At 42.6% G+C, this 24464-nt stretch overlaps 1 protein-coding gene across 7 annotated transcripts in view; it reads left to right on the top strand.

The window, feature by feature from the left end:
• ACACA (acetyl-CoA carboxylase alpha) overlaps positions 1-19905 on the top strand; it is a 233139-nt gene extending 213234 nt beyond the window's left edge. For 5 of the 7 annotated variants that reach the window (XM_082439870.1, XM_082439874.1, XM_082439875.1 and 2 more), the window contains 5 exons: positions 9846-9989; positions 10578-10698; positions 13870-13966; positions 17101-17197; positions 18401-19904. In XM_082439870.1, coding sequence (XP_082295996.1) covers positions 9846-9989; positions 10578-10698; positions 13870-13966; positions 17101-17197; positions 18401-18583 — 642 coding nt within the window. In that variant the 3' untranslated portion in view covers positions 18584-19904. Of the gene's footprint in view, positions 1-9845; positions 9990-10577; positions 10699-13869; positions 13967-17100; positions 17198-18400 lie in introns of those variants that run through there. The other 2 variants (XM_082439871.1, XR_014257243.1) reach the window with 2 other exon arrangements.
• Positions 19906-24464: the final 4559 nt, after the last annotated feature.

Below are 24464 nucleotides of genomic sequence, written 5' to 3'. Positions count from 1 at the left end.
CAACGTTGGGCTCTAATCTCTTTGGGGCTCAATTTCCTCTCTGTAAAATACGTTTCCCACCTTAAGGTGAAGGCCAGAGGTTCTCTTAATCTTAAATTCTCTTTAATTTCTAGTATTCTGTTATGCTATGAAGATGTATCTTTATCTGTAGCCAGGGAACCGTGTTAGGCTGGGGCAGGGAGAGAAGAGATGAGGGGAAGGAGTTGGGGGGGAGCAAAAAAGTGACTACGTGTGAGAAAATTTTATGTTCGTGAGATTACATATCAGTGATGTGTAAAATTATTACATATTAGCAAGATTAGGAATGGGAGTTGTAAGGCATAACAATTCAAAAATTTTTTGTTTCTTATCCATATTGTGGAAGAATAAATGCCCCGTGGTGGGTGGGAGGGGTGATATCGTTCATGATGACACCAAGGGGCCATAGAATTATAATTGTTGGGAGTGGAAGGATCCTCAGAAGTCCAACCACCCAACTGTTGTTTGAATTTCCTCTGTGACTCCATTACCAAATAGTCATTCCGTTACGCTTGAAAAACTCAACTGAAGGGGAGCTCAGTACTTTTTCAGCCAATCCCTTTCATCTGTACAAAGTTCTTCCTTATATTTGGCTGAAGTCTGTTTCTCTGTACAGACAAACGAATACCTCTTAAAAAGTAGTTCAAAATTAACAAAGCAACTCCCAGTTGGATGGTCTGGCTTATGTAGAACTGAACAGAACCAAACTCTTTCCCATGTATTTTTGCTTTCAGAGTCTGGTCTTGTCTCAAGAACAAATGTAGTGAAGATGGAAATGCTCTTCAAAGATAGAAAAGAAATTGGACTCATAAATAACATTCTCGCCAGGTGAAAATATGAAATACTTAGTAATTACTAGAGAAACAGCTAAAACTCACCACTATGAAGTAGTAGTCTATGGAACCTTAGGAGTCTGCCACATGGCGTCACGCAAGGCTTTTAGACCTGCCCATCACCTGCCGTGTCGAAAGTCAGGATCCTAATACATGATTGAAAGATAGGTCTTTCTGAGTGCTGCGTATTTAGGTACTAGTTAAAACTCATGGTTTGGTGGTACTTATTTCAGGAATCAATAAAGGTGCTGTAGACTGAGGTAATCTTAAGCTCTATGGGCACACAAACCAAATGTGAAATGCTAGAGCTTATTACCCTCTCAGCTCAGGGAGCAGTCTCTGGCTCACTTCGTACGTATGGACCTCCATTACATCTCTGCCCTCTCTCTAGAGGGTCCATTCCAGCCTCCCGGACTGGGATGCTTCCCGAGTATTGGAATCAAGAGATGCCTCCACTTCACAGGTTCTGTGGCGTGCAGGGTCTCGGCACGTTCTGCCTCTCATAAAACCTCGTCCCTGAACTCAAGCTAAGTGCCCCCTGAGGACTGCCAGCACAGTGCCCTAAGCAGAGCAGCTGGGCGTTTTCATCTTCCAGTCAGATGTTACGCCTTCTTATGCTGGATTTTCTTCACCTTTCTTTCTACACATGTTCATAGCTCTGTCTTTGCAAATTAGTGTTCAGTTGAAGCTTTGCTATTCCATCTTTCCCTCTGCTATCCCCTTAACCTTTCTTCTCCCCCAACCCCAGCCTGAAACCCAAGTAAATTAGCTTTTCACCCCTGCCCCCCAGTTAAAAAAAATCCCATACTCCTTCAACAGTGTCTGTTCAGCAGCCACATCTCCAATAACCATCCAGCTGTCAGCTTTGCAGCTCCCCACTACCTCCCGGCTCCCCCATCACTCACCGGAGGAAAAAGAGAGCCAGAGCCAGAGCTTGAAATATGTCATGCAATAGTGTATCATGAATTTGTTGTGAATCACAGCGGTGAAGCAGGTTTATTTATTTCTGAGACCTTAAATCAATACAAAGTAGGTCTCTTAGTTCTGAAGCTGGGATGGAGTGTGAAAAAATGAGCCCATTGTACTCTTAAAACTTTGGGGAAAGGAGATGACAGCTATATAATTCCATTTACCAGGCACTAGGGGCTTTAATGTGAAGGTGACAGGGAGCTCTTTGTGCATTTAGAGCACCATATCTTCTAAATAAAAGATCTGTAGACTTGATAGTGGAGCATAGCTCCGAGTTTAATAATCTCCAAGCATTAGACCGAGCCAGTATGTTCCCAAGTCAGAGAGGTCCCCCCCCAAACGCTCATAAATTAAAAGTGCAAGAACTGCACACGTTGGTAGATTAGAAATGCAAGGACTTCAGTCTTCCAGGGGGAAGACAGACCTGGTCCCTGGCTGTGCACAGACTGCTGTGTGAATATGATAAAGACGCAGGAAAGGAGACTGTTTAGAAACCTGACTCCTGGCTGTTCATCATTCTTGGGAATGTCCCCCGTGCATGGATCCAAATCTGGCTATGTCCCCTCTCATTCAGAGTGGCCATCTTCACACAGTCTAATCAGCTGATGTACACAGTGAGGGGTGTTGAATTATGAAAGGAGAAGCTTTAAGAGCTGTTTAGATTGAGCTATAGATTATCATGCCCAGGCTTCAAGTTTTTCCAGTTGATTCTTCACTGGTTCCTAGTTTTTTAAATGTCTCAGTCTGGAATTTAAGCCCTTTAAAATAGTATGCACATAGGAGAAATCGAGAAATCGGTGTTTATTAAGGAAAGGAACTCACCCAAATTTAACCAACAGCATAAGATGCAAATATGAGAAATCAAGACCATTGGAACATATAATCAAGTTTTGGGTATCTTCATTTTCTATCTAACCCTCTGATAAAATGTCTTCTCAACAGCTAAAGCAGGTTTATGCAGTTCAGTAGAGCAACCCTAGTATAATGTGACTTCATAGTACATAGAGTTACTAGCTTAATTCTAGCCCAGGTAAAGAATTTTGAAAGAAAAACCCAGTGTCTACACTGGGGAAAACTAAAAGGAGAGGAAAATTGAACCACTCATTTTGCTTAAGGAATCTGCTACACATTATAACACTAATAGGAAAGACTTCGTTTGCTTATAGTAGTTCAACTTGCTGAAAATACAAACCAGAGCTGAGTTTTTATAGAGCAGTGAGAATTATGGCAGTTCACCTGCATTTATTGTGTGCCTGTTGTGTGTAAGGCTCTGTTCTTATGCTGTGGGTGTACAAATATGATTCCTGCTCTCATGGAGCTTAAATTTAGGCTAAAAGACAATAACAAGCTTTTCATGTGTTCTAAGGGGAAAACATTAAATTGCTACCCATCAGATGTAAATGAGAAAACACAAACAAAAAGGCTGCAAAGATGAAAGAAAGGTCAGTGTTACTCCCCAAGAAACCAGATCCCAGCAGGCACCAAACTCTGTGCCTTGCCACTGGTGGGCACAGGCAGACAGTCACACAGCCATCTGCCTTCCACCAACCTCACATCCCATATCCTATTCAGAAAAACTGCTGGGAGGTGACTGGAAAAAAAAAAAAAGTACATATATGTGTGTGTGTATATATATATGTGTGTATATACACACACACACACACACACACACACACACACACACACACACACACACACACACACACACACACATATATATAGTTCTCACAACTCAATGATAGGAAAACAACCCAGTAACTTTTTAAATGGGTAAGAAATTTGAACAGACATTTCACCAAAGGCATAAGGATGGTAAATAAGCACACAAAAAGATATTTATCATTAGTCATTAGGGAAATGCAAATTAAAACCACAATTAGACACCACTAAGCTAAAATAAAAAATTCTAAGCAGACAATACTAAGTGTTGGTGAGGATGCAAAACAACTGGAACTCTCATGTGTATTGGTGGGAATGCAAAATGGTACAGCCACTTTGAAAAAGTTTAGCTTTTTAAAAAAATAGAGTCAGTTATCCACTTACCGTATAACCTAGCAATCCTACTCCTAGGTATTTACTCAACAGAAATGAAAATGTGTATTCATACAGAAACCTGTACATGAATGTCTCTAGCAGCTTTATTCACAGTTGCCAAAAACTGGAGACCACCCAAATGTCTGCTAACAGGCAAAGAGATGGACAAGGTGTGTTATTTCCATAAAATGGAATAGTACTGTGCAGTAAAAAAGGAACTACTGCCACCTGCGTCAGCATGAATAAATCTCAGATGCATTATGCTGACTGAAAGAAGCTAGACTCATAACATTCTAGAAAAGGCAATATTGTTGAGACCCAAGGATCAGTGGTTGTCAGAGGTGGGAGAAGGGAATTGATTACAAAGGGAATGAGAATACTTTGGGGGCTGATGAAAACTTTTGGGGTGATTGTGGTGGTGGTTATATGCCTATGTGATGTCAAATTTCATGTACACCTAAAAATGGACAATTTTACTATATGTGAATTATACCTCAATAGACCACACTTTTAAAATTTTTCTATTTTTGGAAGTAATTTATTGTCAGTATGCTCGAGTCTATAGCTAAATGAGCAGTTGATGGATCCCTGAGGTGAGTGATTTCGTTTGACATCAGCTTTGACTCCAGAAGCCTATGCCTGTTCTCATACATTTAACAAGTAAACTGTCATGTGGCTCTTCTCTACCCCAGTTGCATTAAAAATGAGTCTCTGTTCCTCACCAGTCCATCTTCAAATCCTTACCATCCTTCTGCCGTCTAACTCATCCCTCTGTTCTCCCTACATCTCAGTAAACAGAGATCTTCCCAGTGTCATTTCTGGCCTGTATCATCTCAGTTTCTTTTTGGCTAAATATCTTTCCTATCACTGGTAGCTCCGTCCCTTTACTCCAGTTTATCCATCACCAAAGCTGATCGCTTTATAATTTTGCTGCTAATTGAGAGATTTTTGGTCTTGCAGTGGACAGTGTTGAATCCAGCCGTGGCTCACACCAGAGGCTTTCCCATTCTGTGCCAGCAGTGTGTTACTGGGCCCCTTCTCGATCCCCAACCCTAGCCTGCCAGCTGCCAACCAGCTCTGGAGGGTTTGCCAGTGACAACAGTGGCAACAAAGTGGGAAGAGGAACTTGTAACCCTGCGTCTTTGTATTCAGAGACTGTGTTTTGGAACCCCCAAGTATTCTTGGTCTCATAGGCACTGGTCCTGTCTCCCTAGAGATTTAATTCCATTCACCCTTGGATATATTCCTGGAGAAACATTTACACAGTGATATGTGCTGCACCACTTAAAATTGTTAATTAGAGATTGAATTACTTGTCAGCTTTTAAAAATGTAGTCCTGTCAGGTCAAGGAAGAGGGTGTTAGCAGCATGAGTAGATGAGCTATTGCATTTTTTCTCCCCCTTCCTCTTTTCTCTCCCCCCTCCCTTTTCCTCTCTCATCCTTTCTCCTTTCTTTTGTTCCCATTTTAATACTTCTTCCGTGTTCCCACTTATTCTTTCTCATCTCTCTCTTTCTGCCTTAGCCAAACCTTTACTGATAACCTGCCAGGTCCCCAGAGTGACTTTAATATCTAGAATCATGGATGAAGTCCAGTGATGACAGTTGCTCAGGAAATTTACAAAACCCCTCCTCAAATCCTCTGGAGAATAGAAATACCGTAATGAGATGGAGTATTGCAGCAAGCACTCAGCTTGTGTAGCCTAATTCTCAGATGCAGGAGGACTTTTGTACTCCCTGCTTCTTTAACTGACCCATCAGGAATGTTTAAAGGGGGAAAGGTTGGATAAAGGGAGGGAAGCAGCAGAATTCATTTTTTATTCCATCGATATGCATCGTTATTTTTCACATCTTCAGCACATGATTGCAGATATTTGCTTATAAGTCGGAAGGTCCCCAACATAATGTATATATCAGGACAAAAGCAATTTTTTTAAAAAAATTGAGCTAAGTTACATCTATGAAACTTGGAAATCTCAGTGCCTGTGTGCTGACAAATATCCTGACAAGTAAATACTACATTCATTCAGTATTACACAGTGATTTCATTTGCACAAAACCTCACAATGCTCTGCCACTTCAGTCAAATGTCTGGAGCACTGGGGAAGGGAAGAACGTGTTTATCTTGATCTCCAAAAAGGGATTTAAGGGCGAGAGCAGGCGGTCTATTAGACTGTTTTCATTGCCTGTCAGCTGTGGTAAACCTGAGCTGTCTGCAGTGTCTCTAGATAAGGGGCAGCAGTGGCGGCGGCTAAGGCCTCTGCATGTATGTATGTATGGCTGCATTCATTTGTACCTCCTGTGTATCTCAGCATTTCTAAAGGCTGTGTAGCATCTTTCGTGGAGCCTCTCACATTTGTGTTCTGCTAATCACTGGCTGTATGCAGCGCTCTTAATTCCCAGGTCTGCCAGCTGTAAGTGCTGGATGAGGCTGAAGTTTATATGGAGAGTGAATGGAGGTCCTCTTTCAGGCTCAGCCCTGCGGCGTGGGCCCTCTTCAGCAGGGGACCTGAGATGGTGCCTGTTCCTAGCATCGCATGGCACTGCCTCTCCACTTAGACCTGGGGGCAGCAGAGTGGGGCCTCATCAGAGTCACCTCTGTTTGAGTGGTTCCTGTTTTTAAGTGGTTGTTGATGCTTGTTGGGCAGATAAACTAAAAGTTTGTATCATGCAGTATAAAATGTGAGAGGAATAATTTCGGAACTGGAATGTGGCAAGCAACTTGACTTATACAAGAATGCATATGTCCAAGTTGGAAAAAAATTGGTGAATGAAGCTTGCGCACTCCATGAAAATATTATGTTAATGAGGGTTGTTTACCCCAGGTTTTTCTGTAGAAGAGTGGTAGGGCAGTAGATTGAAGAATAAAACAGTGGTTCTGTCTATGTGGCTTCTTTACCGTGCCTTCCTCAGTGCTCATCAGGGTTAGCGTAACTGTTCCAGCGCGACCATTTCAGAGTTAGGCAGAATGGATTTTGTCCTCGCCCAGGTTCTGCTTTTGCAGTTGGAGCTTTTGTTGTGAAGTATTCTAAAATCATTAAAACCACTTGAGTCAGCAATGACCCCTATCAATCAGGAGCTATTGTGTGTGCCCTCATTCTACTGGTGCATGCTCCAAACATATGGTCATTGAAGATGAACTGGAGGCTCCTGCTTTCTCTTCACCGATTGTTAAGTAGCTATGATTGTTGGCATTTGTTTGTGGTTAGTGAAGCAGGTTTCATTTTTGTGTGTCCTTCCCCTCTTCACCCCCTACCTCATATGATAAGGCTGATCAGAGAGAGCTCTTCGGATACTCTGTTAGTCTGTCCTATAATTTTTAATCTTTAATTCCCCAATTAAATGAATCCTCTTACATGACAAACGTTTCTTTAGCCCAGGGTAATGTTCCTGGTTGTGGTAAGCGCTGGTTTTCTTTCTGAACCCAGAGGAGAAGAAATGTATAAATACTGCCGCCTTTTCAGAACAATGCCAACACGTCAGAGCCTGAGTTTCCACTTGTGAAGGGAAAACATGCCAAGTTATTAAACTCTTGCTCCTTCCATGTCTGTCTCCTATTAGTTTGTAAGAATATGGGGTAGAATGGGGAGATGAGGGGGCCTCCAGGAGTAGCCCAGTTCTAGAGGCTCTCTTCCTCTTTGAAATGAAGGGGCAAAGACATTCGAGGAAGGTGTATTTGAACAGCTAAGCATCTCTTGGTCTGTTTCAGTCCCTTTTTCTGAAATTTGTCCTCGATGGGTTCATTACTGATTTTGGAGAGGTGTGAGGTTCTAAGTGGTTGGACGTTATCAAGTATTAGAGACAGTGTTTCATGGGAAAGAAAATAGTGTTTCTGAGCAGAAAATAGCCCCAGCTCTCTCTTCTAGGCAGTAAGGAGTTCTGGGCTCCTGACGTAGATCGTGGGTATCAGATATTCAGGGTCAGCACAGTGTCTCCTTTTTTTTTTCCCCCTTTCCAATTTTATTTTAATAATTAAAAATACTGCTGATCCCACTGAATGACTTCTGGCAGAGAGGCCGTCTGTCCCAGAAGGACCAGTTGTGGGCCATCAGGTTTATGACATCCATAAAACCGGAGCCAGATCAGAGCACGGCCTCCCTGAGTGACAGGGTTTCTGCCTCCGCCAGGGTCCCCCATCATCTGACTGCTTTGGACATTTGTTTGGGGTTGGTTTTTCGTTCTGTTTTGTTTCCTGATGCATGTGCGAGTGTGCGTGTGCACACATTTAAAGATAGAAATGAAACAGGTATGTAATGCCCTCTGCCTGTTAGAAAGACTAAAGCCATAAAAATAACAAACGGCGAGTATTTGCTAGAATGTCAAAGTTATGAGTTTATTTTGTAATGATGTGCTCCTGCCTTCATGAGGTAAACTGGCCGTGGCGGAGGTGTTATTAGTAATATGGACTCAGTGGAGCAGAAAGCCGAGTGACCGAGAGATCAGTGTATCCGTCAGGGAGAGGGCAAATGGAAAGAGACAGCAGGAGAATGAGAAAAGAGCCGCAGCGCCTGGGCTGAGATGAAAGACAGACCGAGAGGCGGAGGGGAGCCCAGTGGTCAGATACGGCCTCCCTGGTTCTGGGGGCTCCTTCAAAGGAGCTGCTGGCATGTTACTCAGCTCAGGGCTGCCTGCAAAGGCTTGTTCTCTGTGCTTCCTTTGCGAGGAAAGCAGTAATCCGAGAGCCATTTTGCTTCCCATATTCCTTTCAGAAGAGTCTCTTCCATCCTTCCTAAGCTGAAGTTAAATGGAACCAAGGCCAGCTGGGTCACATGGAGGTCATTGCTTTGGCCACCACCTTCCTCAGCCTTTGGCGGGTCTTGATGTTGGGGCTGGCCCAGCATGCAGGGGAACCAGCTCCTAAAAGGAAGGGGCAGGATGGAAATATACAGGTAGAATTTGCTGGTCTTTCATTTATTCGCTTCTCGCCAGAGACTGGAAGTGAATAAAAGTAAGGAAGAAATTTTGTGTTGTGGTTATTTTCTAAAGAAGGAAAGGGAAAAGAAAAGGTAAAATACAGTAAGCGCTCTACAACCGTTAAGAGCTCTCCAGGGCTACCATAGATGACTGGCAATGACTACGCACTCAGCAGTTTGCAGTAGTCAGTGAACAGGCCGCCCAGCGTCCATCTGCTGGGTCGGAAAACCTCCCTCCCTGAAAGAAATTACTAACCAGTCTTCAAGGGAAAGAGAAACCCTGCAATTTCCAAGTCGAAGAATATTTTTTCTTCCTTTTTTTTTTTTTTTTTTTTTTTCTTTTTTAAAGGAAACTTTATGGTTTCCAATTGCAGGTGCCCTTCAACCTCACAAGGGTTAAACTCCTCCAGGGATGGATACACCAGGGAATCGAGGCCCTGAATTCCCTGGAACCTTGGGAGGGAAGGACGCAGGAGAAGCAGGTTTGGGTATAAATCACTACCCCGCACCCAGCACACAAAGAGGACTGTCGGCTCAAGGGTTCATTCATGTATGTGTCATGAGTTGCTTCAGGATTTTGCTTTAAAAATCAAATGTAAAGGGGAAAATTAACCCTTAAAAAATGAGGCATCCAAACCTCACAGTGTTTCTGTTTAACTGAGACTCATCACTTGAGCTTGTCAAAAGACAGGCACATTCCCTCTACTGTGCCTACAGGCAGCAGCTCGGCCGGGCCTGCAGGCGATGACGTAGCCTGTGTCTCAGGGTCCCAGCTTTACCCACTGCCATGATTTCAGCTCAGAGTCAAGTATGCCACACGCATCTGTGGCAGCTAGTAGAGAGAGAGAGAGAGGCTTGCTGGTGTTTAAATTGCAACAGAATATGTGATTGTTTAAAAGCCTTTTGTGTTTTCCAAGTTTTCTTTTTAGGACAAAGGTCCAGATAGTCCCTCAGCACAACCCACGGAGGCTGGACTCTCTGTCTTGTGGAGAAAAGAATCCATTTTAGTGGGAATTATGAAATAGACTTTGCCTTTCTCTCTGTCTGGACGAATGTCTTTTCTCTTGTTTATTTCTCTAGGTCCTCGGCAGGGAGGTATACACCTCCAATAACCAGCTCGGGGGCATCCAGATCATGCACAACAATGGGGTGACCCACAGCACTGTCTGTGATGACTTTGAAGGGGTGTTCACTGTCCTGCACTGGCTGTCCTACATGCCGAAGGTAAGCCCTCCCACCTTCCTTCCAGCACCGAGGAAGCCCATAGCACCCAGCCTTTTCACCAGAGCTCACTGCCTCTGCGTGTGCGACTGTTTTATGGTAGAGGGATTTTTTTACGATATGTTCTTGGAAGCCGTTGATTTCTTTTTTTTTCTTAAAGCCATCTTTTACCTCCTACCTTTAAAATGCCTTTGGATTTCATTGGTTAGTTCCCTTTCTGATGATTTCCAGCCACAGAAGCCTTCGTGTCCTACCTGGGCTCAGATCCCAGCTTATTAAGGCTCCTTCCTCATTGTGGGTCTTCCCCTTTGTAATAGGTATCCATCCCTCTGGGGAGCTTCCCGGAGAGCCTGGGCACACTGAAATCAGGAGTCAGAATGCCCCACTTTCTGCCAGGCTCCTACACGAGACTTGAGAGCTGTACCTGTTCCTCAGGGCTTGGCTCGAGATCAGGGTTCTTCTAGCTGACGATTGGGACTAACGGGTGTGACTCCATATGTGGGCCCTGCTGTCTTTGTCCATAACGATTGTTGCTGAGTTGGAGTTGTTCACTGATCGCTGTGCTCTTTCCCCCCCCCACTCCCCTTTTAGAGTGTACACAGTTCAGTTCCTCTCCTGAATTCCAAGGATCCTATAGATAGAGTCATCGAGTTTATTCCCACAAAGGCTCCATATGATCCTCGATGGATGCTGGCAGGCCGTCCCCACCCAAGTATGTATACATTTGAGGGTCTGTGGCACCCTGGCCCTCAAACTTCCAGTCTTCCTTTCAATCACTAACCAATTCCTGCACAATAGTATATGACAAAGAAAACAGAGCCACTGAAGTACCTGGAAATGAGGGAAATCTGAAAAACAGCTCTCTGAAGAAAAAAGTAGAAAATCCTTCGAGAACAAATGAAAAATGAATGAAATCAGCCATTGAGTCATAAGCACTGGAGTCATTAATACATTTCTTTTCTGTTATTAGAGCACTTATTATTTAATGGGTGCAAAGACTTTAAAACAGTTAAATATAAGCCATAAAGTCATAGAATTACAGGACCAGAATCTTTGACCATCTAGTCTCTATAAACAGAGATTGATCAGATAAGTTTTGGAAAAGGTCTTTGAGACCCTTCACTATAGAGTGTGACTGCACTCTTCCCAGCACGCTGTTGCTGGGCACCCACCCTGCATGCGCCCTTCTTCTCATATGATTTTGGTAATAGTATTGATCTGTGCCTTATTTATTAATGTAAGGTTGCTTTGTAAGATTATTTATTCATGAAGAGACTGTGCAGAGCTTTTAATGTGATAACCGTATCGAGTAAGAACAAGCCCTCCCTCCATGTTTGTCTAATATATCCCTCTGTCTTGGGGCTGATTTTACCAAACTTAAAAAACAAAAAGAGGGAAAAAAAGAGGTAACTCCACGTAAGGCAAATGTACATTTCTTGTTTGTCTGTCCATTTGGCGATTTTAACAAACCTTATTTAGTGGGAAGTTCTTTTGTGAAGCCCCAAATCTCCCTGCTACATTTTGAATCTATTTTTTTTAGGCTTTTTGAGAAAGTGTTTGTTCTTTTTTCCATGTTTATTGCAACTATTTCCTCCCAAAAGGGCTATATCTAAAAGAAGAATGGAATGCAGAAGATAATTCCTTAAACTTAAGAGTCATTGTGATTTTGTTGAAAGAGAAAGAAGTCTTCATAAGGAAGACTTAATAAACCTTTGTGGGCACCCACTAAGCCAGGTGGGCCTGTAAAGCACTTCCATATACACTATCTTATTTGGACTTACTACTTCTCAGAGATAAGAAGAGATGACCATTTTACAGGCTCAGAGAAGTTAAGTGATTTGGGCAAGGTCTCAACAGGTAATACGTAAGAGTTGGGCTTAATCTGAAGCCTAACTATAGATAGTATAAAAAAATCACCAGAGGAGGGCTGACTTTAATTTAAAATGTTACCTGTTGTCTTCAGTGCCTTTTCTTGTTAATCTTAATAAAACTAAATACTTTTTCTTACATCACCAGAAAAATCACCATAGTAATCTTTTTTCCTACCTCTCATTTTGATACCAAGATTTATAATAAGAACTATGAGCCTAAGATACCTATCAGCCTTAAAATTCAGGACTTTTTCTGGCAGAATTCAGAACAAGACTTAGTGAGTGTTCTCCTGGGAATTATGGGGTGCCATGTTAGCTGGCTTCTAAGTTCTACATCTGAATTGAACATGACCTGCTCTTCTTTGAGGGGGCCCAGTAAAGCCCACCTGCAATGGCTATAGCCCACTAATGACTCCCCTCTGTCAATCAACATATAAGACAGGAGGGGTTTTAAAGAAAAAAAATTTCCATTTTGAAATGAATTCTGTAGTTCCAAGTCATTACTATTCAAGTAAGAACCATCAAATGATCCAGGCATATAAAGTTAAAATTTCAATATCCTGATGCACTTAGAAGTTTGGTTTAGAAACTTCATCAAAATGTGAGCCCTCTTTCATGGGGTGAACAGGTGTGTGTGTGTGTGTGTGTAGATGGGCATTATCCTGGCTATTATTAATGAGATCCACAGAATAAAATGAATTTGTGATAAACTAAGTTTTCTGGGTTTTGGATAATATTTTTTCATCGACTCCCTAGTAATTCATCCTGCTGTCTCTTGTGCAGCTAACACTCGCTCCCAAATCGAGTGACTTCAGATTTTAATTTAGTGGAAGCGTTAAAGAAAGCAGATGATTCCCTGTGATAAGTTAAAGCAGATATCTTCTAGGTGAAAAGTTAAAGTCATTTATTAGAGGAGATAGTGCCGTGATATTCTTCAAACTGATGCCCAACACGAGACCAGAATCTAAACGATCGGCTTTGGGCTCATGATAGAGAGATAATTTTGAAATGGATGATCACATTTTACACTGGGGCCATAGAGGCAAGGAATGTAGAACACAGTAATTACAAGTTGAGTCTTGATAAAACACTCTCCATCCTGTTTAAGTCAGCAGAGGTTAGCTTGCTCGGATCTCCACTTTTAATTGGTTTTGGGCTTGGGTTTTTAGGGGGCGGAGGGCCGTGTTCAAATTAGAAGACTTGCTGAGAAACTATGAGCCGAGAGGGCAGCCAAGAAACAGTTATTTGCAGAAGCTTTTATGGGACCTTGGTCAAACATGGATACCTGTGGAACAGAAGTTGTTTCTCTTAAACTAAGATGTTGAAAGTTTATGTGTCTTGCTGGTGAAGGAAATTCTATGCATAAAGTAGGTTAATGACATTAAGTGTGTTCATCTGAACCATTGTATTTTTGATACCTATCAAGAGTATACAGGCATGGCCCTTTCTTGTAGTAAGATTATACTTTGTGAGCAGTAAGTAAAGCGGATGTATCTTGTTGCTTTTCTAGCAGAGAAGCTGAGTCCCTTTTCTTTTCCTCAAATTTGGGTCCTCATCTGATCATTCATACTTATCATTTGGCTGTCTTCAGCTTTCCATTAAAAGAAAATCATTGGAATCAAAAAAAATTGTAAGCTAAATTTTAAAATAGAGATACACATCTTGAAAACATTTTTAATGACTTGGCTGCCTTTTGACAAATGTTTGTGGTGTTTTGAAAAAAGCCAGGTTATTTATTTAAAAGACGCAAACTCTCTCTGCTAGCTGAACCCCATCGTTTAACAATAAATGATGCTTTTGCTGATAAATGATTCTTTTTATTCAGACTAGCAAATGAAATAGGAGATGAGGTCTGAAGGCAGATGAACATTCAGCTGCCTAATGTTTCCATCTATTATAATACGTTTAAAAACAAATAACCCCCCAAATCCAACATTCAATTTGCCAGTTCCAGTGTATTTTGAATGAATTGACCATTTTAATTTTCTGTTTTCTTTCTTTCCCTTCTGTAGCCCAGAAAGGTCAGTGGTTGAGTGGATTTTTTGACTATGGCTCTTTCTCAGAGATCATGCAGCCCTGGGCACAGACTGTGGCAGTTGGCAGAGCCAGGTAAGAGCTCTTTTGTTTTGGAAGCTCTTTTTCCTCCCAACTAAAAACAAGAAAAGAAAGGGCTGTATAGGTTTTTTCCAATAATGTTCTCTTTGTCTAAACTTTCTCAGAATACTGGATTATAGTCATGCCCAAGGCAGCATAACTGGAGCACTGGTTCCCAGTGGTCATTTAGCGTGTCACTCTAATGATGCATTTAATCTGAAGTCTGGTTTTGACAACATTTCCTTTTCATAATACCGAAAGAAAAGCTCTCTGGGGCTGTACAGCCCAACCACAATAGCCATAGCTCACCAGTGACCCCCACTCTATCCCCCAAAGACCATTTTCTTTCAGGAGTAGATGGCCAGTGAATCAGACTCATCTACTTCTCTCTGTAACCCACCCAAAAGATCTGTGTAACCAGAAGAAGTTCCTTCATGGCATTGAGATTATTCAAGTAACAAATGCACTGTACTGGCTTATCGTCAGATTTGAATTGCAAAAAAATTTACCTGAAACAGGAGTGGGTAAAATAAGCTGGAATAGGTTGCAGGGATACCTCTATTTTTCAAGTGGGAAATTAAAGTTTCTATTAAATTTTAATACCCACTCTAAGAAGTGCTTCACTCAACAGCGAGCTCTGCACGAAATAATCTGCCAGGCTCGCCGTAACGAGCACCTGCCGAGGCTGATCTTAATCTGGCTCTGCACCTCAGAGACTCGCCGCCCCGGGGACCCACATCTGGAGCTCACCTTCCTCTCAGGGGCAATCAGGTTTCCTTATCCTGGTGAAAAGTGGCACCTGCTCAAGATTCTCAAACATGCCACACTGGGTTGAGATTTAGATTCCAGCCTCGAAAATAATTCTAGGCTCTGTGGTGCTGTCCGTCCAGCAGGTCAGCACGCCTTGTGCTGCCAGTGACCAGGAGCCATCAGATGGCAAATCCCACCAGGCGGGATCTTTCACTGGGGCTCTGAGTAAGACTCAGCCTGGAGTCTGCCTGGACCGAGACTCCCAGGGACCAGCTCCCATCTTCTCTGGCCTCCCAGGCTTCTGCCACACCACAGGCTTCCGAGTCCCAGTGAGGGTTATTCTTTGTGCCTGGCAGAACTCCCACTGGGGAGAGAGCCCCCCACTCAGGACCTACTGGTTTGTTATAGAGAGTCTTCACAGGACAGTAGAACCAACTTTTTTGAGACTGTGTCTCTTATCCATTCTGCTTCAGTTTTCCCGTCCTTAAAAAACATGACCGATTTTAAGCCTCAGAAAGCCAGACCTTTGTTAAGGTCTTTAAGATCCTCCCATGGGAAATAGGAGAATAATGCTTTACACTTACGATTGGAAGAACAGGGACTGTTCTGTGAGCAAGATCAGTCAAGCTTGGCTGTGGTTAGCTCTGCCATTGTTTATTGCGACACTCACTCTGACTTCTTTCTTTCTTTCCATCTGATGAGTTCTGGGCTTCTTACTCCAAACACATACACATGCTCACAAGTATATAAAACACAAATGGAGCCAGCTTCTTTCAAAAGCAATGGCATTTCGAGAAATAAATATAAATGTATTCTTCTGGGATTGTTACTATAAGTGCTGCCAAAACTCATCTTTGGTATGTATGTTTGGAATATGTGTGCTATTGGCTGTAAATTGTCTTTTATTATTCCATGGCACCTTGTCCAGGGACACACTATAAAACAAGATGTAGCATCTTCATGTGCTAGCCTGATAAAATTTATATGTAGTATAATAGAAAACAGAAGTTGTTCTGAGCTGTTTTCAAGTTCAATAAATAACTGTAATACTCGGATAAAGATGTTCTTTATTAGGTCACATGGGCCCTAATATGTAAGTTATAAGTTACCGATTTAGGGTGGCTTTTGCAATTACAAGTTTCCAGTTGGATTGTTAATCATTGTGAACAGAAATATTTCTAAACCCTCCTGTGTACCTTCTGCTCGTTGTCTGATTGTCTAGAGGGCTTTTGATTCTGATTCAGTGCAGGCAAGTGACAAGGGGGTGGGTGGTCCCCACTCAGGCCCCTGTCAGGCCTCTTGTGATGACAAGGATCCATCTCCAGTAGCCAGTGTAACAACCAAAGACCATCCTTCATGGAAAAGTTTGTTATGGAGATGCTGTGGGGAATGAGAGACTATAACCCGTTCCAGCCCCAACCCCAAGGAATGCGGCTGAGAAGGTAAAGATTGAATCACGTTTTGCAGAGTGAGGACTCACCCTGTACCTTGCAGGCTCGCTCACACTCACTTTCTCGCTCTCCTCCTGATTTTTACTGGGAAATCTTTATGAGGACCAAGTGTGGGAGGGTATCATGGAGTACAGATGCAGAGGCTTTGAGCTCCTGAACAGTTTTTTAAATTAACAGAGCTTGGAGATTAAATATATCCTTCCAGTATAGATCACCTATTCAACCAAGATGACTTCTGAAGCTTAACCCTGTCCCACTGCTCTTTTCCAATGGAAGAGAAAGTTAAGGGCTTGTTCAACCACCTCCCTACACTTGGCACATGTTTTTCACCATCCCCGTAACACACCTGCACACTTCCCATCCACACGCCCAACGGTGAGACCTACTGTACCCTCAGATCTTACCAGGAACCACGTTATCAATACTCCATAGAAAACTACAGGTCTGTTCCAGCAATGAAGTTTCAGGCTCCTACTGCCTTTCAGACTGTTCCCCTTCATCTTCACCAAAGACATGCTGTAGCGTGAACTGAGAAATTTCACTTGGCAACCACAGTGATGGTGTGTGTGTGTTCGTTTGTGTGTGTACAAGATCTCACACACGTACTAGACTGTTGAGTCTAAATGCAGAGGCTCCCCTGGTACAACCCTTGGTTTGAATTTATCCTGTGGTGGGGAATAGGAGTGATTCTGAGGGCAGAATCAGTTACCAGTTATGATTTACCAATCTATTTGGTAAATATGCAGTTTCCCTCCATATTCACCAAATTTACCATTTTTACCAAATCTGTAGAGTAACATTTTACCCCCAGAAAAGTCAGATTTCCCCCTGACCCTATATTTGTTTACACATCCCCCTCCATCAATGTTTTGATGTAGGATTGGAAAATAAATGACTAGCTGTAATGTAGACATACATTGGCTTCTTACGTGGCTCATTTTTTATCAGGCTAGGAGGAATACCCGTGGGAGTAGTTGCCGTGGAAACCCGAACCGTGGAACTAAGTATCCCAGCTGATCCTGCAAACCTGGATTCTGAAGCCAAGGTAGGTCACCTCAAGTACCCTGAGCGCCCATGCTTGGAGCTGTGTTTCCGCCTCTGCAGAGCCGTGGATATGTTGGGAGCATTGCAAACCACCAATTTTAGAGGAAAGGGCAGTCAGCAGCCTTGAATGATTTCAGACCATCACGAGCTCACTTTTAAGATGACTCGAAATGGACCGCAAGCTAAATTCTGCCTGAAAAATTAAATGGGCCTTTACAGTGGTCTTGTTGTTGCTAGAAAACAGTCTTCTTTTGTTGGGTATGTGGTCTTCTAGAAAGGCAGCTGAGACGATGCTGAGGGCCCATTGGTCCTGGTTCTCCAAGCACTCGTGGAAGAGCTCCTACTGGAATTAATAAGGAAGTCTGCCCCGACACCAAATGTGAAAGCCACGGCCCATCCTTTTTTTTTTCTTTTTTTCTTTTTGGCTGCGTTGGGTCTTCGTTGCTGCACGCGGTCTTTTCTCTAGTTGCGGTGCGCAGGCTTCTCCTTGCGGTGGCTTCTCTCGTTGTGGAGCACGGGCTCTAGGCGCGTGGGCTTCAGTAGTTGTGGCTCGCGGGCTCTAGAGCGCAGGCTCAGTAGTTGTGGCGTACGGGCTTAGTTGCTCCGCGGCATGTGGGATCTTCCCAGACTAGGGCTCGAACCTGTGTCCCCTGCACTGGCAGGCGGATTCTTAACCACTGTGCCACCAGGGAAGTCCCATCCTTTTCAGAAGGGTGGATTAAGTCTTCACAGCCTGACAAGGGGTCGGGGAGACGAGAGGAGCTTATGCAGCAGGGCTACCTCAAGCGCTGCTGACTAAGCACAGTACAGGGAAGCTGTACCAGGCACAGAGGTGAGAGCACGTGGAGACTCTGACCAGGGGGCTTGCTTGGAGCTGTGTGGTCAAGTCACTTAAAGTTGCCCTGGGAAGCCTAGAAGGAGGATGCCTCAGGCTGCATCCTTCCCTTGGAAGCAGTAAGGTTTCCCCCTTCGGACTAAGGAGGGGTGGGTGGTGGAATCAAGACTTAGGAAGAGGAGTATTTAACAAAGTCAAAGAGCCAGGATCCTTTCTTCTTTTTTATTTCAAGGATGATCTTCTTGATGAACAACAACTTTGGTTTGGTTTGATTTTGAGTTTTTAACAGTAAAACTTTATTCTCCCTGGAGAGATTCCCCTTCAAACTGTGTTGTTAATTGTGTCTTCTTCTTTGGCTTTTCCTAATAGATAATCCAGCAGGCTGGCCAGGTTTGGTTCCCAGATTCTGCGTTTAAGACCTATCAGGCTATCAAGGACTTCAACCGTGAAGGGCTGCCTCTGATGGTCTTTGCCAACTGGAGGGGCTTCTCTGGTGGGATGAAAGGTGATTGGCCTGGCCCTGGGCTGGAGGGGCGTCACCGATTCCCTTGAACACGGCAGCGGGGGGAGGAAGGGTTTATATTGGGTTTATATGAGTGTCCTGATAACACATCAGCCTAGGTTTTTGGGCGATTATGCTCCCTCTGAGATATCTTCTGAGTTGTAACTTGAATGGGAAAATTCGATTTTTACAATTCCATACACAATTTCAGAGCTATCTAGGCGTTATCTAGGTGGACTGCTGATTTAGCTTTCACAGGTTAGTGATGGACTATTCTGATGGTCCTGGGGAGACACAATTGTGCTAGTCTCTGTCCCTCTTTTCTGGGCATACTCTTTGTTAGTGTTCGTCCTTAATGCTCTATGATGACCAAGATAGATACCGAAATTAGCCGTCACCAGAAGAAAACGAACAAATTCTATACCGGAGGCTTTCCCTTTGTGGCAGTTTGTGATATGTTTTATTATTATCCAACAACAGCCCTGGGCCTGTGGCTCCAGCATATTAGACCATTATTATAAAGACTCTGCTCTGTGCCAGAACTGCCAGTTACGGAGAATCCTCCGTGTGAATGGTTCAGGGAAACACACACTACCTCTCAAGAGTCGTGAAGCTTTCTCTCCAATGGCCAGAGATTCGTGGCCATGCGGAGGCCAGAGACCACATGCCGGGAGGGGATGAGTGTGCTGATAAGTGTCAACTTTATTCCTCAGGGAAAACTCTAGAATGGATTAGGGGAATAGACGGAGGGAAGAGTTGATACTGCTGGAGTGAAAAGAGTGATCAGAGGTAGGACATGTAAAATGTGAAAGAATGAACTCTCAATAAGGCACCCAGAAGTAGCTTGGGGCAGGAGCATCTCTAGCTTTGAGGGAGGAAAAGCCTGGGGAAGTTACCTTTTTATAGGTTATCAACTGTGAGAGGTTAGAGCCTTATGCCAACAACTTTCCCTTACCTGGCTAAGAAAACCCCTGCCTGTATGGCCAGCCTCCCTGCCCAAATGTAGATGAGTAGGGCGATTTTTTTTGTTTTTTGTTTTAGTTGAAAAGGTCCCCTTTGTCTATATTTACTGGAGAACTACCACATTTTGCACTTTCTTTGGGGAGACGTGGACTGTACATGCAAATTAGTGTTTGTATACTTTCCTAAGCTATTCCAGGTGAATTACTTTTTGACCAAGATAATAAATCAGTGGAAATACCATGAGATATTGAGAGTATAGGTTAAACAAATCAATCCTACACATTTTTATTGAGTTCCTATGTGCAAGGAGCTATGCTAGCTAGCTACTTCACAGAAAACAAAAGTAAGTCAGAAAAGAGTCTTGAAGCCTGAAGGAGTCAAGAAGAATGTCTTGTGCAGAAAGTTAAACCCATAATGTATAAAGTATAAACAAAATACCACAGTGTTCAAAGGAGGATGATACTATATGGGGGGGGGGGCCGGTGGCTGAAATCCCTTTCATTTATGTATATGAGATTCATTTAGCATCAGATTTCACTTGATCCCAAATTCCCTGGCTGTAAGATTTACATTAAGGCTTGGGAGAGAATGCAATGCTATTACTCCTTAGTTACCTCTCTTCTGGGGAGCCATTGAGAATTCACTCATCCTGACATACTTAGGAGACGTCAGCCTGGCTATTTTGTCCTAACGAAGTTAGAGCTAAAAGTTTGCGATGTGCCGCTTGTAGGGGAAGCTTTAATTCTGCGACATATTTTGGCTCAGGCCCAGATTGGCTGCTTGCCCTATAACTGTAAGAACATCAACAATTAAGATTCATTGAGCTCTTTTCACCAGAAACTGCACTAACCATTTTATGTGCATTATCTTACATAATCATCACAACAAGCACCTCTAAGGGGTAAGTTATATTATTATCCACAATTTGCATAAATTGAGACTTAGGTTAAGTAAATTTCCCAAGATCATTTAGCTAAAAAATGAGAACACAGATCTGTCTTACTTCTTGTAGCACAATTTAGAGCCTAGGGCCAGAACCAGATCTACTAGAATATCCCAAGAATAGAATATCTAGGTTCCTGAGAAAGTAATTATCCACCTACCACCCCTCTGCTTTGGGGTTATTGTGACAGGAAACTGCAAGAGCTCAGAAATGAGTTACGGGTTTTTAATTGTAAAATATACATAACATAATATTTATCCTATTAACCATTTGTAAGTGTACAATTCATCAGCATTAAATACATTCACAGTGTTGTGTAACCATCACTACTGTCTGTACCCAAAACTTTTTCATCATCCTCGACATAAAGTCTATACCCATTAAATAGTAACTCCCCATCCCCACCCCACTCCCACCCCCCGTCCCTAATCAAAAATGAGTTATTGGCCTGATGTGGAGCAGGACCAGCTCTGTTTTCTGAATTTTGGTGCTGCTGCATCCGTTTACACATCACTTAAGACAAATAAGCTTTGGGGAAGATGGGGATCAGTGTGAAAGTAGGAGGGGAGGAACACCCCCCTTTCATATTTACATGCAGGCCAGGATGCTTTCTATGTATTATCTCATGTAAAGGGACCAAAGCTGAGAGTCATTCCATATCCCTTGGGGAGATGTTTGCAGTTTTGGTTTCAATACTGGCTGGGGATTATGCAGGGAGGGAAAATAAACAATTATGCCATCCCTGAGTGCACACAAACACACAGCCAGGAGCCGACTGCACTGTGGGTAAAATGACTCCAAAATTGTGTGTAATGAGTAGGAAAAGATTAGAGACAGCTCTTGCTATGCTGAAAATTGACATTAGTGGAGGGGGGAAAAAAAAACTCTTTACTAGTCGGCCTAGGAGGTCTAATTCAAGCAGTAAAAATATAAATAAATAAATAAAAGCATGTCAAGATGGTATTGGTGCTTTTTTTCCAATGAGCTCTATCTGGCCGGAAGGCTATTCAGCATAATGCAAAATTAAATTATAAAAACTGGCTGAATATTTAGATGGAAGAGCCATTTGGAAGCAGTTTATTTAGACGAACCGGCAATGACCCACAACAGGGAGACATCAAGCGTGAAATTTACTAGAAATTAGCACCAGGGTCCCAGCCTCAGCATGAATAGCTTGATAGGATGCAAATCCCAGTGATATTAAGCTGCCTCACTGCTGGTGCTACAGGGTCACTCTCAGTTGGCTTTTCATGTTATACTTATTATTTTTTCCTGGGACAGGTTATAAATAACAATAAAAAACATTTATTGAAAACTTTAACTGGAATGAAAGTCTATTATAAAGTCTCTGATTACTTGGATGTTGAAATACAGTGTCAGCCGGCCATAATGAACTCATGAGAGACATTATGTGTATGCAGCTTGTGTATGCCTGATGTTTACCTTCAGCTTCTAACAGATAATCTCGCCTCAAGCCAATAAGATCTGTTCCAGTTTTGAGAGAGCGGAGCACTGTGGAAACACCCTACCGCCCTGCTCCCTTGTCTGGTACATGCGGCTGCTGTGGTGTATCCGTGTTATGTAACAATGAAGGCTCCAGGCAGGGTTGGCGCCTGGGTGCTAAGAACAGGCTGGAAAGGCTATGTGCTCACCGTTCATGCAGATGTGCTTTGCTCAGAATGCTTAGAAAGCTGCAGGCTCCCCCCCTCTCCGAGGAAGAATCTTTCAGTATTTTCCATTCCCATTGCGTTTCTCAGGGCCTGAGAATTGACAGTCAGCATATGCATAGCTTTACAGTTCCCTAGACTGATGTCTAGCCTAAACCCTTGGGGATCCCCCTTCCCCTGCTGCTCTTGGCTATGCTTTTGCTCTGTCTCTTAAATATGAAGGGATTTCAAACAAATGTGTGTCAGATTGTTGCCAAGCGCTTCAACCTGCCTTTCAGGAATGTGTGGTCTGGGGCAGCTGTGAATCAGTACAAGCATGTTGATTGTAGAATTTGTGTGTTTGTTTATATTTTAATAGCCTTTGTTGCTTTTGGAGTGTTTTGATGATCTGGATAGTGGGATGTTGATGTTCCAGGTTAGATGGAGGCATTGTTTTCAAGTCCCAAGCTTGTCAGCTTCAATGAAGCTTGATGCCCCTTTTCTACTCACAGTCTTGGGGCCTGAAGATAATTATTTGGCAGTCGGATCCATGCCCTTCACAGAACTGCTAGTACAAGTTCTGATATCTCTGAACATACCAGAAATCCAGGCAAAATTTAGAAATACTCATTTATTCAAGTCTCTTTTCTGGCTTTTATTTTACTGAGCCCTTGTATCAGATGCTGGAAAGCAGATTACTTCAGCCTCATGCTGTTTCCTCGCCTTAAGAGGGATGGGTTAAGAACGAAGTAGCAGAATGTGGACTTAAGAGACAAAAAGATCTGGGTTCAAAGTCTCAACTCTGCCACTTAACTCACTTAAGCCTCAGTTTACTTACCTGTCACTTGGGTATGAGAAAAAGAAGAGTTTCTGATGATTAAATGATTTATGTGTGTGTGTGTATGTGTGTGTGTGTATGTAATCATGCTCCCTTGTATACAGTTAGCTAGCCATGAAGATGAAAAGAGGGACCAAAGTCCATTTCACAAAAATAAAATGCACACATACTCAACTCTATCCCAAACAATTTGCTTATACTATGAAATCAAGTTTTGTTTTGTTTTGTTTTGTTTTAACTAAATACATGGAAGTACATTTTGAATAAAGTCCTCTCCTTTTTTGGGAGCTGGGTCTGTTCATCATAGTACAGAGCTGGATTTTGATGTAGACATGTCTTTAACAAACAGAAGTGAGTGAAGAGGCTGCAAACGCTGTCATTTACCTCTTAACTTACTTTTTTTTCCACATAGAATGACTTTTTGGGTGCCATTTGCTGTTGTTTCACTTTCTCCTTTTATCTCCACCTCCCATTTACGGTTGAGAGCCACTCCTTCCTGTTACTCATTCTGAGACTGTACTCTTGGCAGCACTGAAAATGTACTGCTAATTACACAATATTTTATTATGTCGCACTGGTTGAAATATCCACTAAAGAATTAATTAGTTAAAATAATTTGAACTGAGCAATTATTTTCATAACCACGGAATTAGCGTAAAGCGCTTAAAGTCCTTTATTCCTGCTCTTCATGCAGCAGTTGTGTAATTAGCAGTAAATTTTTTTGGTCTTTGCTTTCCTCCCAAAGGAATAAATGTCTTTGTTCTGATCGTATATACAGAGTGTGTGACCATTGACATTCTACATAGAGTAGGGGAGTTTTTCCTGGGGCAACTTCTGAGTTTTTGGAATTCCTTCACAGACCAGCCAGCCAGGTTGGAGCAATGGAGAAAGGCATAGGCCTTGCAGAGAACTGCGCTCACCCATGGTTCTATAGAGAGAGCCATTTTTACTTTGGAGAAGGTAGAGGTTTAATTTGCCAGTAACTACAGTGAAAGCAATTTCTATTTGGTTTGCTCTTAAGGTCCTGAAAAATGCTTCTTTGCTTTGGGTTTCCAGATTGATTTATTCCAATTGAGATCCTCTCTTTGTTAGGAAAGTTTGAACTCAGTTGAACCTGTTATTTGGTGTTTCAAAAGGATCCATTGTGGTTCCACTGCAATACTCATTAAACATCTGGAATCATAAACCTAAAACTTCAGCAGTGTTTAGACTTCAGTGAGCTAGGAAATGGGAAGAAGTCATAAATTATTGGGAAATAAATAACTGATCCTGCTTTCCAAGGACTGACTCTGTTTATGCACCAAGGGTCCCTTTTCTTCAGGCTGCTCCTGACCTTGGGGGGATTACAAAGCGTACTCTTTATCAGAAGAAAGAGGTGGCTCCTCTTTTTAGGTGGCTGTGTGATAGTTCCAATAAATACATATGCACGTAAATTTTTTTCTCATTGGTACCCTGATAAAATGCAACTGATAAAGAATTAATTTTTTCTTTCTCGCTGTGTTCTTTACAAAGCATGCGTGTGCTCACTCATTTATTCAGCA

This window comes from Balaenoptera physalus, assembly GCF_965194825.1.
Source record: "Balaenoptera physalus genome assembly, chromosome: 20".
NCBI lineage: Eukaryota > Metazoa > Chordata > Mammalia > Artiodactyla > Balaenopteridae > Balaenoptera > Balaenoptera physalus.
Note: the sequence above shows the minus strand (reverse complement) of the source record. Positions and strands in the feature narration are given on the sequence as shown.